General features: G+C 38.6%; 2 protein-coding genes across 2 annotated transcripts in view; both read left to right on the top strand.

Moving 5' to 3' along the window:
* Nucleotides 1-823, top strand: part of ASNSD1 (asparagine synthetase domain containing 1) — a 4,801-nt gene extending 3,978 nt beyond the window's left edge. Inside the window, exon 3 of the mRNA XM_029284365.1 lies at nt 558-823. Coding sequence (XP_029140198.1) covers nt 558-813 — 256 coding nt within the window. The 3' untranslated portion in view covers nt 814-823. The remainder of the gene's footprint in view (nt 1-557) is intronic.
* Nucleotides 824-6,842: 6,019 nt separating this feature from the next.
* The window catches only part of ANKAR (ankyrin and armadillo repeat containing), a 38,195-nt gene continuing 27,717 nt past the window's right edge, over nt 6,843-17,320 (top strand). The window contains exons 1-5 of the mRNA XM_015817001.1: nt 6,843-7,440; nt 9,109-9,546; nt 11,982-12,145; nt 13,045-13,160; nt 14,862-15,039. Coding sequence (XP_015672487.1) covers nt 6,843-7,440; nt 9,109-9,546; nt 11,982-12,145; nt 13,045-13,160; nt 14,862-15,039 — 1,494 coding nt within the window. The remainder of the gene's footprint in view (nt 7,441-9,108; nt 9,547-11,981; nt 12,146-13,044; nt 13,161-14,861; nt 15,040-17,320) is intronic.

Here is a 17,320-nt window from a genome sequence, read left to right on the forward strand (position 1 = left end):
AACTTCCTGACAGTGAGAACAATTAACCAGTGGAACAACCTGCCTCCAGAAGCGGTGAATGCTCCAACACTGGAAGTTTTTAAGAAGAGACTGGACAGCCATTTGTCCGAAATGGTATAGGGTTTCCTGCCTGAGCAGGGGGTTGGACTAGATGACCTTCAAGGTCCCTTCCAACTTTACTATTATTATTATTATCTGAGTCCTTAAGGAGGTTTTTTTATTGAAAGAAAACAAAAAATGCACTTGTTGAGATTGGGGATTATAGAATTAAAATAAATAAATTTACCATATTTCAGCATGCTGTAAATAGATACAAAGTAGATCTGGACTAAAGCATTGAAATTAACGGGAACAGTTAATTACAGTTGTCATAGAATTCAGGACAGCAACTGCCTACAATTTTGCACTAATGAGTTTTTATAGATGAACGTATTAAAAATGGACATTTTTTTTGAAATATACAATTAACCAAACCGGTTCATTAAAGAAAGCTTTGTTTACATTTGTTTTTTTAAAACTTGATTTTATACTTTTCTTGCTATAATTTTCTCTTTCAGATTTCCCTTTCTCGATGAAGAGGTTGTGTCATTTCTTAACTCACTTCCTGTATGGGAAAAAGCAAACTTGGCTCTGCCTCGTGGGATCGGAGAAAAATTGCTCTTGCGTCTAGTGGCTGCTGAGCTGGGTCTGACGGCCTCTGCTGTTTTGCCAAAACGGGCCATGCAATTTGGTTCTCGAATTGCAAAAATGGAAAATACCAGTGAAAGGGCATCAGACAAATGTACAAGACTTCAGACAGCTTCAAGAGAATAAGTATATATAATTATATATATATATATTTCTCTAATTACGTTAAAAATTCGAATCCTGGGTAAAGCCATGCAGTAAACTGATAGAATTATGCCTGAAAACGTATTTTACCTTTCAAGGGACCATGTACGAACAGATTAAAGGGATGCCAATGGGATCACCCATCTTGAATATAATAGCGGAGGCGGTCCTACAACGGCAGGAGTCCATAGCAATGGCTAAGTATCAATCTAAATTTTGGGTCCGTTATGTTGATGACACGTTTGCGATCATCAAGAGATGCGACAGAGTTAGTTTCATGGACACACTGAACTCGGTATATCCGGACATTGGTTTTACAGCAGAGGAGGAGAGTCAGGGATCCCTGGCCTTTTTGGATGTGCTGGTTAGCCGCCAGCCGGATGGGACCTTACACACAAGAGTATACCAGAAACCAACGCACACCAACAGAACCCTCCATTATAAAAGCAATCACCCAGTGGCCCATAAAGCAAGTTGCGTCAGGACATTATTTAAACGCATGGACTCGCATTGTAATACAGCCAAGGCAAGAGCTGAGGAAAAACCATCTTTTCCGGACCTATAAGTATAACGGTTACCCAGTGGAATTCATCAAGCGTCATAGCAGACCACTCAGACCCCGGGAAGAGTTTCAAACCGATAAGGCAACAACACAAACCATACGTATCCCCCTTCCATATATCAACAATGTATCAGAGGCAACAGCTAGATTATTAGCTCCCCTTAATATAAAAGTGGCCCACAAACCGGACCAGACTTTACGCGCCAGAATCATGCACCCCAAAGATCCGCTCCCCAACGAAGAAAAATTGTCAGTAATATACAGGATTAAATGCAAGGATTGTCCCTGCAACTATGTTGGGGAGACCTCTAAGAGGCTAAAAACCAGAGTGCATGAGCACGCGCTAGCTGTCAAAAGATGCGAACAACACTCGCAGGTGTGGACCCACATGACCAATTTTAGTCACAAGTTTGATCTTGCTAATGTACAAACTTTATCTAGGGATGCCACCAAAGGAGGCCGCCTACTTAAAGAGGCTTGGCTCTCCGACGAGAACTCCGTAAACCGCCACGTAGAACTCTGTCCAGTACACCATACGCTGAGAACATGGGATAAACAACGCCAGGAATCCCAACGAAAGCAATTTACTCACCCATCATAAGGTCAGGGAAATATGGCAATAGAGAGAACAACCTGTCAAAGTAACAACAGATCAACAGTGTATACCGAAAGGGGAATAGAGAAAGGGGGACAAAAAATGCACCCCGTAAATGTCTTAGGTATACACAACTTAACCCACCCCACAAAGTTGGGAGAGGATGGGATGAAAATAGTGCCACAGCTCACTGACAACCCTGCAATGAGTACCTGCGAACGACCAGCAGAAGACCCCCCTTTGGGAGCTTGCACACGAGCAAAAAAAGCAAGAGAGTTATTAAATGGGGGAGCAGAATCCAATGTGCATTTTGCAGATGGTTTGTTGGTGCAGATGCGAGGACTACGAACGATGGATAAGAGAAAGGAAGATCGGAGTGAACAGCGGGAAGGAGGTCCCCAAAATACCCTGGAGCACCCCCAGAGTAGGGCAACGCCCCCCAGCAGAGGAACGAATACAAGAACATATCTGCCGGAAGCCCCCGGGACAGACATTCAAATACGCTCGGCAGACTACTCTGGAAACGCCCGCACACGCGCAGGAACAACAGGGCAAAAGAGCAGGAGGACCGGGTTAGACACACAGCCTGCTGACAGCCCTATAGAGAAAGAACGGATACGATCTGAGAAGATGGGGGTGAGGAGAGGGAATGAACTAGAGCGTTTAGCACAATGCGATAGTTGGAGGCATACGAACAAAACAAATACTGAAAGAAAGGGGGAGGAGAGAGCAGCGACTCTAAAAACTAATGGAGATACAGCGGATGACTGCAGATACATGAGGAAAACTATTGAAAGGAAAAAGGGGGAGGAAAGAGCAGCAAGCCCGAGACTCAATGTGGTGGAAGCAGATAATTGGACACACACAAAGAAAGCGATCGGCAAAAAAAAGGGGGAAGGGAGAACAGCAGCTTTAGAAATCAGTGGTGGGATAACAGACAGCGGTGTATGTACGAGGGGAGGGATTGGAGGAAGGAAAGTGGATAATGGAATAGCAGTCTTGAAAAACACCAAGGGAACAGCCAATGCGTGCCTCCTAGAAGTTAAACAATTAAGGATGTTGGATGGACTGATGACCAGGTCCAGGAGCCATGTGCAAAACCGGCCGGTATCATAAAAAGGGGACTCCCATTGACTTGCTCTTATGCTCTGATGATGTCGGTAGTGCTGGCCGACGAAAGCTCAGCGTTTTATTAAACGATTTCTAGTTTGATATTATCCTGGTGTTCGTATTTATTTGTTTTTTACTGCAATTATATATATATATATATATTCCAAACTTCAAAGACTTTGGATACAGTTACATTAGGACCACGATTCTGAACGTTTAATTGGGAATAAGCACCCGAGATTTTATATTATTTCTTAAAATGTTATACATAGGAGCAGGGACTTCCCATTGAGGTAAGAATTAAAGAAATAATAACTAATAAAAAGCATGTTATAGTTTTGCCATAACTATTTGAATTACCTGCAATAAATTTTATACAGGTTTTTTTGTCACAGATTTATTTATTAAAGTAATATATTGGCTGCTGCTTCAAAGAAATGTTAATCAAATCAGTTTCATTGCTTGTTTAGGTTCTACAATAGAAACTTGAAAGTACTCAAGTGATTCAAACTACCAAGAGCAAAGCATTTGTCATCTTTATTCTGATATTTCATTGTATATCCAGTATTCATCAGGAGAGTCCTCAGAATCCCAGCTATTGTTTTGAGAGAATGTTTATTAATGGATAGTTCTAAATCTGTTAGTTTTTTTACTATTGGCTCTTCCTTCTTGGATTGTAAATGAAATTTTAATGTGTAAAAATCACATGCATCTTCTATCATCCAGTGTCTTTGACTAAGTGCGATCGCTAGGCAGTTCTTATCTCTGCCAGACAAAGCAATGAGCAATCAACATGTGATGCCAGCTTCGCAGCAATCTATTCAGTCATCTTGAAGGTGCCCATATTTTTTAAAAAAACTTACTTAGGCCAAGTGCTACTACTGGAAAAGCTTAACATGAGATGAGACCCCCTCCCTCTTTGCTCCCGAAAGATGTAAATTCACCAATAGTAGGATTCTTTTACTGTTCTATGGTATCCATAGTGACAGCCTTTCCTTTCTACTCCCTTCTTCACCATGTAACAGCTAAGGCTGTGAACTGGAGGCTCTCTAGTCCTGGGACAAAAGGCAAGACTCCCACTTATTGATAGATTTACAGGCATAGGTTTGTGTTTCGGTCACCTTGCTTATCTGGGATTGAGTTTCCAGAGACCTATTAGAATTTTTTTTTCTGGTTTCTGTTCTATTCCCTGATTTGGGAGAGATAACCTTTGAATGGTTAGTGGGTATCAGAGGTGGCTTACTGCTTTTTCTGCCTTCTCTTTTCAGTCAGGATGCTTAAAGAGCACGAAAAAAAGTACGTTTCCCTTTTCACTCTCTTCCCTTCCCTCAGGCTGAAATAAGAATGCTACCTAAAAGTGTTTGGCGATTTTCCATCAGACCAAGGGCTGAAGGGATGACTGGTTAGGGATACACATGACCTCTACAGCTTGTATATCGCTACCCAGTCATCCTGGTTCATTTTCTGGCTAGATTCACACCTCAAGCCATCTGTTTTATTAAACTAAAATCGGTTATATCCGTGCATTATGTTCTGTCAAAACCAAGCAGGCTACAGCTTGGCGCAATGTGTACACCCAGTGACATCTTTCTGGAATACCTAAAGAGCTTTCTTCTCTTATATGAGGGCCAGTTTGATGGTAACAGTTTTTTGAAGAGGCACTGCTTTGTGTCCTACATCTAAGCTACAGGTGGCTAGAAAATCAGAATACTTGTTATCTGCACTCAAAGTTTTCATTCCATATTTAGGAAAGCCCCTCAACTTTTTATCTTCTATGCTTTTACACTTTTTTTGTCCAAGAATTTTTCTGACAAAACTTTTTTGCTTACCTAGTAAGCAATAGTTTGCCCTGCATTGATTTTACTAAGTTCAAATTATTGCTCATATGACATATTGTCACCTAGCTGTCTTTCCTGGCAAAAACGGGACTTAAACTCACAGCGTCCTGCTTTGTAGCTTGGTTCCTAAACCTCTATACCAAACTGGCTCTGTAAAACTCAGTACTACTTCTTGTTTTTCTTATATAAGTGAAGAAGACATAGATAAAGCAGTCACACATCTTTTGACTGGTTGCACTGCAAACTGTCTGCTTAGAAATATCCCTGCTATTGTTAACTGTATTGCTTTCTGAAAAAAAGAAAAGAAAAAAAAAGAACCAGAAAGAAATGAAATAAATTCTTAACACTACCTCCTGGCCTTATGGAGATGAGGCAAGGAAAATCAACTGCATCTTCCTCTCTTTCCTTTTTGGAAGGTCAGCCAGTCTCATAAAAGATATTCAAATCTCAGGTACTGATTTATCAGGAGCTTCCATTTAAAAAAATACAAAGATAAATAAAAGACTCAGATTATAAGATAATACTAATAATAATAATAATAATGCTAGTCTTCTAATGAAGAGCTTGTAATATGCATAAAACATAAGAAATGAGCTTGTACAATTACCAGGGATAACATAATCTGACTTTAAACACACAAAGAAAAAAAACCTATCCTTTCAAAAATAGTCATTTTTCTTTAAAAAAAAAAAATCCATCTGTCTCCAGTCTTTCTGGACAGTCCTTCTAGATCCCTGAGGATTCTAATCAATTCTGACGATGTTGAGGAGATAGAAGGTGCTCCGTTTCTTCTCTCAGACGGTTTCCAAGTTTTTTCTTGATTTAAAGCAGGGGTCTTCAAACTTGGCCCTTTTATGACTTGTGGACTTCAACTCCCAGAATTCCTCAGTCACAAGTCTTAAAGTGGCTAAGTTTGAAGACCCCTGATTTAAAACAACTCATATAGTTGTTTCTTGTGATGGGGGTAATCACTTCATCTCCAATCACACCCTATTTGTGCCTCAGTCATCTTGAAGTATATTGAATCTCATACAATGTTGATTGTAAGTGAATGAGGAATGGGGCTTTCCTGAACATTCACTGCACACCTATATTATTGCTTTCTCTTTTTTCAAATGCAAAATTAAATCAATGTATTGTTAATTTTTGTGGAACAATCAAGAGATTCCAAAAGTCACAAAAAACAAGAAAGCTGTAGGCTGCCTCTCACACCATTAATAAATAAATATCCATATAGTTTCACTTCCCTAGAATATCATTTGGTCACAAAATGGTAGAAAAATAATTAAAGTGTACTAAAAGTTCATTGATTTTAATGGCTATATTAAAGTGCTGTTTATCTCCCACTAAACAAAAAAAATGGTTCTATTCGTATTCTGTTATAGATGGGTTTTATTCAAATCATTTCCCTTCTAGTTCAGATATTCAACTTTAGTATTACAGGTAAAGTGTTATGGTTTTTGCTCCTGTTCATATTAAAATATGTCCACGCTAGTCACTAATTCAAATAATCTAAAAATACATTAATAAACTATAAATTAAAAAAGGACAGAACCTGATTCAAATCTCAGTACAGTAAAGTATAAAAAAAATCTTGTAAAAAACAGAATGTTGTTTCCAGGCATTATAGCTAAATAATGAATGTCCTATTGGAGAAATAAGAGGGAAAGGGCATACAGAACAATATAAAATGAGAGTAAATCCCACTCCCTACTCTGATGATGTTATCTAGTTTGGTAATGAAATGTCTGCAAGAAAACAACCAAGTTCAGAGAGCACCAAGGACCCTTCATATATTTTTCTTCCAGGAAATCTTACATTGCTTAATTTTAACTTTTAACTTCCTTTACCCTCTCACCCCAAAATAATTTACATTTCAAAACAGCAGAACGGAAAATTTTGAAGGATGTTGAGACCAATTAAGAAGCAAGCCCTTAGAAATGAGCAAGCAGATGAAGCAGCCTACTTAGCCCACCTGGCAGCACAGAGGAATGCTAGTGCCTTCTTTGAGAAGTACGAGCGAAGTGAGCTTCAGGAATTACTTACCACTTCGTTCTGCAGCTGGTTGGCATCCAAAGACGACATGCGTCATCCATTAGAACTTCCCAGTGGACTTCTGAGTCAGATGAAAAGCATCAATACTTCCATAGCGATTATACTTATGCCAGTGGAGCCAGGCTTAGATTTGGACTGTCGGGAAATTCATCAAATGATCAGAGAGTTGGCTGTGGGCATTTATTGTCTGAACCAAATCCCTTCTATCAGTCTAGATGCCAATTATGATCAGAGCACTTCCTGTTCACTCCCTCCGGGATATTTTGATACAAGAATAGGACAAATATTAATCGCGGTTGACTATATGTTGAAAGCCCTGTGGCATGGAGTATACATGCCCAAGGAAAAAAGGGTACGATTCTCTGAACTCTGGCGCTCTAGCATGGATATTGATCAAGACGGGGTTCCCCAAACATTAAAAACGCCTGCTGCAGAGTTCTGTCAAGCTGGTAAGTTTTGTGTTCACATGTTTTTGACCACTGCATGAAACGTGGTTCAATGTACATAGGAAGTAATGATCAGGATGAAACGGTATCACATAAAATACCTGTACATATCTGAAATATGCATGTTGTGAATACATATCATGAAGCTTCCATCACTCGTGGCTGCTTGCAAATGTATATCTAAGTGAAACACATATAGGACCCAGAGCAGTCATTGAAAAGATTGTTATCCTAGTTCTCCCATTCCAGAGGTGCCACTCTATGTCACTCCCCATCTCTTCCCCAAATAGCCAAGCTTAACCAAATCCCTGAGTGCCCAAAACCAACCAAAAGGTTGAGTACCTAGTCCCAGGCAATTGTTCAATGTCCTTTGCAGTCACAAGCTCCTTCCAGCAGGACTTGTGGTGGCAGTCAGACCAGACCCCCATTGCCTAGACCAGGGGTAGGCAACCATGGCTCTTTTATGACTTGTGGACTTCAACTCCCAGAATTCCTGAGTCAGCATGGCTGGTTCAGGAATTCTGGGTATTGAAGTCCACAAGTCATAAAAGAGCCAAGGTTCCCTACCCCTGGCCTAGACTCATCCATTACTGACCCCTCCCAGCCTGATGAGCTCTGCTTCTGGAAAAGCAGCACACTATTGTGCGAGTCCAGCAGTGATGCTTCCCAGAACTCTACACTCCCTTGTATCCCTTGCTACTCCACTGTTTGTTCCTGTTACCTCATCTGATGAGCACCATCTCTCAGACTCCTTTACAGGAAGTTCATATTTGAGCTACCAAAGTTTCTCTTCTCAAGGCCATTTACTTCTTTTTGCAGTCTTTTTCAGTAGGTACTTTATCTCCATTCAACATAGTTCTTTTCTTCAAACATAGTCCTGCCCCCACCCCCAGCACTTCTCTGCCAGATCCTGTTCACTTTTTCTCACCTCACTGACAGGCTCCTTGGCCACTACCACTGCAAGATGCCAACTTCTTTCTTCCCAGCTCAGCAACTCACTGCCACACTCCAAAGCTGTAACTCACTTTCTTTCTAAGTTCTACACTTTAATCCATTACTATTCACTGTTCCCCGGCATATCCCTTAATGATAACCTTCCTTAACACCCTCAAATGTCACTAAAAATTATGTCAGTAATGAAAGGCTGCCCCAAGGCCATCTTAATAGCAATAATCTATAAAGTCCCCAATCTATTATTTCCCCCATGCCCCAGATCACCAAATACTGTACTCTTCTTACTGATTGGTACTTCAGGATGTAGGCAGTAATGGAGGAATCAGGGAAATATAAGGCAAAAAAGAGCCCCTATTAATCTCTTAGCTGTATTGAATACAGTTGCTTAAGCATTACACACTTACACATTCAGATTCACCAAGCCTCACTACAATACAATGCAGGTAATGCAAGGAATGTTGGAGAACACAAGATGTTTGACAGAGGGTTGCATGCACAGATCTATACTTAAGCCAGGAACAGCACAACAGTGGTGTAGGGTGGCCCAAGATGGATATATCATCATCATTTTAGCCATTGTCTACCCACTATAGGATGAAGGCCTCTTCCGCATGTTTCCAGCCTGTAGGATATATCTATATTTTAATATGTTTATCTTTTAATATGTTTATCTTTTAATATATGTATAGAACTTATATGTGTATGTATATGGTATAGGTCTAATAGATATTACAAAAGAACCAGAATTCCGAGGAATCTATGATGAAAACATGAATGAAGATCCAACTTACAATCCTAACAGCATAGAAGAAAAAATGTTCTTTATGCAGTTTGCAGACCATATAATACTTAAGCTGACATTTGCCACTACAAAGATTCAACAGTATGAAGACGTGTTCCTGTTTGATGCAGCGTACAACCTCACCAATGCAATTAGAATGACTGAGGACCACCTCGATGCTTTTTCATACCAGAGACTACAGCAGAGGCTCACCCTTCAGCTCAAACTTGTGAAAAAGCATCTAGAAAAAAAAGAAGACATTCAAAAGAACATAGCATACATGAAGCTGATATGCTTTCTCATCCCATTTATCATTAATTTAAAGAGAAAAAATAAAGTTCCAAATTTAAGCCGGCTTCTTCAGCCCTATTCAGGTAAGAGTATGCTGTGTTTGTTGAAAGAGATTTCTTAGTTAGTCAGACAATAAAAGCCATTGAAACTGGTATCTCTGGGATGAAAAAACTGGGTAGTACCGTTACAATTGCAAATGACAAACACAATTGTTCATGCCACAAAAACAGATTTGAGTAGACTAGAGTCTAGTCTATGGAGATTCTCAATCATCCAGACGGTTGTCCCAAAAGTGCTTTTTTTCCCCCAAAAGACAGCTAGGTTGACGTTTTTTTCTTTTTCTTTTTTTTTTTCTTTGAAAACATTTTGCTTCTCATCCAAGAAGCTTCTTCAGTTCTAACTGAAGCTTCTTGGATAAGAAATGAAACATTTTCAAAGAAAAGAAAAAAGAAAAAAAGCAAGAAAGCCCAGTTGCCTTTTGGAAAGAAGCATCTTTGTGACTAGAGTCTAGTCCAGGGGTAGGCAACCTTGGCTCTTTTATGACTCGTGGACTTCAACTCCCAGAATTCTGGGAGTTGAAGTCCACGAGTCATAAAAGAGCCAAGGTTGCCTACCCCTCGTCTAGTCTATTCTCTGTCTAGATAGGCCAGGTGAACAGGGTTGTTTTTTAAAGAAAAAGAAAAAGAAAAACTATTGAGGCCTCAATAAGTAAGTGCCGAAATGAGGAGAAAGGCATAACAGCTATAACACTGGAATTCCCTTTATCACTTGTAGTGATACTACATTTTAAACAGTTTTGCCTTCCACACACCTCCCAGAAACTGGTTAGATTTTTCATCTGCCTGAAGACAAGAAATGAGGCTGTAGAAAAAAATAACCCCAGTCCTGTCAGAACTCAGCATACAGCACAGTTGTTGATCTTGTATGTATTGGATGATGTTGCTTTTACAAGCTAGTCTCTGAAAAGTCATCTGGGTTCCTCCTTGGTTTGGGGGCTCAAGACCAGGGGTGTCCAAGTGCCGGCCCCCGGGCCGGACACATCACGCAGAAGCCGCACCCACCCCATTGCCAGCAATGGCAAAACTGTCCCGATACATTGCGCGACGTCACGTGATGTCGTGAGTTTGACATGTCTGCTCTAGACTGTGATCCAGAGGCCTTGTCCTATTTTGCAACACTGGTAGGCTGAACAGGTACTATATAAGAATCATATAATTAATTCTCATACCTCTTTTTACAGACTGAACGGTTGGGTTGAGACATAATGGCTTATAGCAGTCCTGCAAATGTCACCATTTGTATTGCTTGTCAAAAGTGATATGCTCTTTATTTGGTCTGGAAAACCCAAGAGAGTGACTTGAGGGGCATACCACTTTCGACATGCACTATCAATGGTAAAGTTTGCAGGATTGCTATAAGCCATTAGTTACTGTATATGCAACGTCTCACGTCCCACTGTGTTGCCCGCCAATTGATACTATAAAACGTTTAATATTTGGTTTAAAAATAAAGTAGTGTTGACCATGAAAGAATTTTCTCAGTGATCTGGTGCCAATAAGTTCTTTTTTTCATCTGCCTCAAATAAAAACCTGCCAAGAGAGGAGAAAAGTGACAAAGCCCATTTGGTCTTTTTATTTTCTGAAAGCATGGGTGTATAACAGAGGTACTTAAAAGGATGCGGGTTTGGCAGGTTTTTTAAAAAGAACCCCAAGATATTAGGAACCCCCCAAAGCAACCCAAACAGCACCGAGGAAACTCATTAGCTACAAAAGCTGACCAGCTAGGGGAGAAAAATTGAAAAACTGAATGAAAAAATAAGTAGAATGAAAACCTATATCAGAAGCTAACAGACATTTTTACAGTTGTGGATAAATGGTTTTTTTTCATTGTTTATTCTTAATATTAACATTAATGGATTATTTTATACTGACCAGTTGATTCTTCTTTACTGTTATGCCTTTTTTCAGTTGTGTACCAGTTCTACGAATCTCAGTGAATCGCAAAAGAACTTTAAATACTGCAAGTTCCTTTTAAATGCTTGCATTTATTGTCCCTAAAATATATGTCCTTCATTATAAACTCATTAATTCTCTGAGTAGCCATTTAAAAAGTTTTTTTAAAAAAAGTTTATTTGTATAGATATGGGTAACTTAAATAAAATATGTTTGGGACCATAAATGTGATTTTTATTCATTTTCCAAGCAAATTGACTTTTGGGGGCCATGTTCCAGAACTCCTTTCATTTGAAAATTCGGTTATTGGTTTTATTTGAATACAATGTAATTTAAAAATGCAAACACACATTTACATATATTCAGTAGCTTTTTCTTTCTTTATTGTTATAGCAATAATTAATTTGCCAAAGAAGCAGTCCTCTTCGTTTGATGAAAATATTGAAAACTGTAGTTTCTAGAAGTTATCTGGAAAGTGTAATTCCTTTCTTAAAAAATTGCCAACACGGATTGATCAATAGTGACAGTCATCATTCTGAATCAAACTCTGTTTTTCCTTTTTATAGATGACAAAGTTAAAACCGAACGTGAATTACCCCCATTTATGCTAGGAACAGATTTCAAATGCCAACATTTTTTGTATGCCCAGAATCAGTATTTCCATCTCCATGGTGGCATTGAATTTGATGTTGGGACGCCTTCAGTTGAAGAAGTTTCCAAAGAGGTTAAGGTATCAAGCTGTTGGTTTTTTTTAAGGAACAAAAACAACTGCACTAGTTATTCTGTCTATCACAGAGATGGATGGGGGGATGGATGGGGGGAGGGAAAGGAGAGGGAGAGAGAGGGAGAGGGAAAGGGAAAGAGAATTACTATCTCAATTGTGGGCAGAAGCTTATTTGAGTTCAGTTGTAAGGTTAAGTAGTATTTAATTTGAAGGCTCTGCTTCATAACTTGAGAGTTCTGGAAATCAGCTTCATTGGGTACTTATATAAAAGTAGCAGCACAGAATACTTTCAGATCCAGATTTCTGTAATGACTTTCTGTAATGGAAACATAATTAGCCAAAATTATCATACATGCAAGAATATATTTTTCTTGTTAACTGTCTCCTTTTGTTTATTATAAATTCTCTATATATATCAGCATGCAAATTATAATACTATATGGGATGTTATTATTATTATTATTATTATTTATTAAATTTATATACCGCCCTATCTCCCTTACGGGACTCAGGGCGATGAACAGGCGATACTAAAAACCACGATAAATATACACAAGTTTCTGTTCTAAAATCAAATTAAATAACAGGCCTGTTCTAAAAACACCCCATACAAAACCCCCACTAAAACATAATCAAACTACGCCAGGCCGGCCACACGGAATAGATGGGCCTTCAGGGCTCGGCGAAAAAGGTGCAGGTCCGCAACTGTACGTAGGTCGGGGGGTAGGTCATTCCAGAGGGCAGGAGCTGCCACAGAGAAGGCTCTCCCCCTGTTCCTCTATAGAACAGAGGAAAACATGGAAATATGTTGCAAAGGTAAAATATTTACGATAACAGAAAATTTGTGGTAAATTTACAAATTTGCAAATGTCATCAGATATATTTAGCATGTTCTTGTTATATAGGCTGCCTATGATGAAATGCACACCTGTGCAATAAATCATCTTACTCAACTGCTGGACCCAGATGCCCCCTACAGAGAACATTATTCGATACCAGTAATGGATTTTGATGGCAAAAGGTAAAGAGCGTGCAAAAATATTTCCATTCATTGAGAAAATTCACTAGATTAAGTTCAAAGTAGCTGAAACATTTTGAGTCCTTTAGGTACTCAAATTGTAATAGTAATAGCACTTAGTCTTATATACCGCTTTGTAGTGCTTTACAGAGTCAGCATATTGTCCCCAACAATCTGGGTCCTGGTTTTGAATTTCCAATGGCCGCCCCTCCCCTGGAGGTCATGTAATCGCATTTTGGTCACTCACAGCCCACATTTACAGCCATTTGCAGCATCCTACCATCATGAGACTACATTTTACAATGGATCTGGCAAAACCCAGCATTTACTTCTGGTTTTCCATAAAACAAAACCCAGCCTATAGCAAACCATTGCTTTGCTTAACAACTGCAGTGTATGCTTAAGGACCGTGGTGTTTGCTTAGCAACCACTGCAAACAAGGTTATAAAATCATGTCAGTTATGTGAGTGACTTGATTTACAACTGTCACAACTTATAACCATGATGGTCAGGCTCCATTATGGCTGTAATTTGAGGACTACTTGTAAGTAACAATGCAGAAATTATTATAAATGCTGACAAGCAATCAGAAATGTTAAACAGAAAACAGAATTTCCCTATTAATTAATTAATTAATTCAAACACACACAGCCCTATAGAGCAGGGGTGTCAAATTGCCGGCCCGCAGGCTGGATGCCTCACGCCAAAACCGCACCCACCCCATTGCGGGCAAAGGGGAAAAAGTCACGATACGTCACGACACATCACATGACGTTGTGAGTTTGACACCCCTGCCATAGAGTCTCTCTACAAAGCCATCGTGATATGGAGTTTGACTAGGAGATGTAAATTAAAATTTCTCACAAGCCATAAGATTTACTGAGTGACTTTGAATTCTTCTCTCTGAATTTAGTAAGAGTTATAATTTATCAAGTTAAAATACTGTGATGGCGAACCGCATAGTCTGTTAAGGAAGGGAAGATGAGATAAACTAAAATATAATTCTATTCTAGTACTAGCTGTACCCGGCCATGCGTTGCTGTGGCTCAGTCTGGTTAGCGTGTGTTGCTTTTACGTCCAACAGATGGCGCTGTTTTTCAAAAAAAGCATGTTTTTACTGTCACAGGTGTGACATCTATATAATAGGTATATAAAAACACGTGCGTATTCGAATGCAATGTTGTGTCAAAATTTCAAAGCAATCAGTGAAGAACTTTCAGAGCTTTAAGATTTTGAACAAACGAACATTTACATTTTTATTTATATAGATATAGATATGTATGTCACCTCTCCTTCACTGGAGGTATATGAATCAGCTTTCCCTAAATAGGTGGCTTCCAAATGGCTTGGTTTAATTAAAACTCACTAATTAAAACATCTACAAAGTTAATGGTACAAAGCTGTAGTCTAAAAAATCTGGAGGGCATTAGGTTTGGTCAGGTGATTGAATTGAATTAATTAAATATATACACAACTTGTAGCCAGTCACACTGCCATCCAAGTATTGGAGACTGCTAGATTTCAGTCCAATTTAACTGTCAGAGATGAAGTAGAAATAGCTTTATTTAGGACTAATGAATATCAATTATGCTCGGTTGAAAGATTACCACTAGTGCAGATTCCTTCCAAAAGCATTTGTTAAATATATGATCCATTAAAATATTTGATTATTAACGTAATGTGGCTTCTTTTTTTTTAAAACAGATATTACGTAATTGGCATTGAGCTTGAAGCTTTTTATATGCTTTTTAAGAGTCAGTGGTGGGGAGCTATCAATGAAATAATAAGCATCCTTAAACCAAAAAGGCTTCCATTAACTGACATGCAAGCAATGGATCAATTCAAGAAAAGATTTGGCTATAAGAAAGCTATTAAATGTAAGGTATGTTTTAAGGGTTTGAATATTCTAGAGAACAAATCTGTCAAAGTCTGTATTTATATTATTATTGCTATGACAATTATCTCTAAGCAGATGTATTAATCACCAAAACAAACTAATCTTTATTACTGTCCTTCAAACACAACTTCTGTACCCTTTCTGCTAATGCTTTTCCTTTCTGTTCCTTGACTTTGTATTTAACCTCCATACAGAACAGGGCTTCTACAGTTCAACAGCTGTAAAATAGCAATAATAATAATAATAATAATAATAATAATAATAACAACAACAACAACAATAATAATAACAATAATAACAATAATAACAATAATAATAATAAGTAGCAACAATGGTGCATTGGAAGATCTGCAAGAAATATCATTTGCCTGTAAGCAAAAACTGGTGGGATCATAAAATAGAGAAAGTCATAGAAAATGATAAAATTAAACTGCTCTGGGACTTCAGAATTCAAACAGACAAGCACCTGCAACATAACACCCCGGACTTAACATTTGTCGATAAGAAAGACAAAAAAATCTGGATAGTGGACGTGGCAGTGCCTGGAGACAGCAGAATAGATGAGAAAGAACTGGAGAAGATAACAAAATACAAAGACCTACAAATAGAAATAGAAAGATTGTGGCAAAAGCAAGCAAGGGTAGTACCAATAGTAATAGGCGCCTTGGGTGCAATCCCAAAACAACTGGAGCACCACTTGAACACCATTGGCATTGACAAATTCGCCATTAGTCAATTGCAAAAGGCGGCCTTACTAGGAACTGCTTCCATCCTGCGACAATATCTGTAATACCATCAAACATCCACATCTGCCTATCCCAGGTCCTTGGTAAGGACTCGATAGGTAAACAAAATGCCAAATCCAGTCTGAACATCTGGCTGACTGTGTGATGATCAATAATAATAATAATAATAATAATAATAATAATAATAATAATAATAATAATAATAATAATAATAATAATAATAATAATAATAATAAAGGGGTTCATAATTTTGGCGCAAAACTCTTAGACTTGCAAGAGCCCAATGCAGTTTTGCAAATGACTCTGTTGGTTTATTTGTGATAACCCATCCACACATTGCACTTTTCAAGTGATGAATTTGCATCCTGGTTTCTTACTGTTTCATTTTTGAGCAAGGTATGCACTGGAGGGCCAAAGTAGACAATGTTAAAGTGGTCTTTGAAATTAAACTCCTGGTTTGTTTGTTTTTTTTAAAAAAAACAACGAATTAGTTTCATTTAGGAATTGAGGTAGATCAATGATGGCGAACCTTTTAGAGACTGAGTGCCCAAACTGCAACCCAAAACCCACTTATGCATCATCGAGTGCCGGGTGGGTGTGGCCCATTGGCTGGATGTGGCCCATTGGTTAGGTGTGGCCTATTGGATGGGTGTGGCCCATTGGGTAGGCGTGGCTGCGGTAGTAACGGCAGACTGGGTGGGACTAAAAAGTTCAATCAATTCCAACTTTGCAAGACCTTTTTTTTTCCTGCTAGAAGTTGAAATTGACTGATTGAACCTTTTTTTTTTTTTTGCACACGGCGGCGGAGGCCTAAAGTGAAAAGGTTTTATAAAACCCAGCTGAAGACCTAGGACTGGGACGATGGCACACGTGCCCACAGAGAGGGCTCTGAGTGCTGCCTCTGGCACCCGTGCCGTAGGTTCGCCACCACTGAGGTAGATAATTAATAGATGTGTACATATGCTAGAGGAGAATTCAAATCTTTCTTTCTGTGATGTAATAGCAAACATCTTCCAGTAAAGATACTGCTTAGATTTGAAAAGAAAACTACCAGTGGCCAGTTTCATATTCAGAAAATAATTTTCTCTTGAGGACTGGAGGAGGGCAGTGTGTGAGACCTGTAGGAGAATTTCCTTCTACATCTACCAGAATTCCCTCCAACTGCCATATCATTTTTAGAATATAAATAATTTCATCAGTTGATAACACATTCCATTAATCTAATTTTTAATATCAGGTCTGTAGATTTGTTTCCAGCTATATAGAATAATTCTCTTTGCTGAAACCCTGATTCAACAGAGCCAGTAATTCTTTTATAAATATCAAGATTCATACTTTTTAAATACAATTCAGCATCACAATTACATCTTTTTACTTTATATTGCTTTCAAAATAATAACAGAAAAGAAAAAAAGAAAGAAACAAAATACCGGCATGATTATAACACAAATACATTCTCAAAGAAAAAAAGTAACATATAAAAAGGGCTTTAAAAGTGAAAAAATACAGCAGGAAAAAAA

Source organism: Protobothrops mucrosquamatus, unplaced genomic scaffold (genome assembly GCF_001527695.2).
Source record: "Protobothrops mucrosquamatus isolate PMUCROS unplaced genomic scaffold, P.Mucros_1.0 scaffold_125, whole genome shotgun sequence".
NCBI classification, from domain to species: Eukaryota; Metazoa; Chordata; class Lepidosauria; order Squamata; family Viperidae; genus Protobothrops; species Protobothrops mucrosquamatus.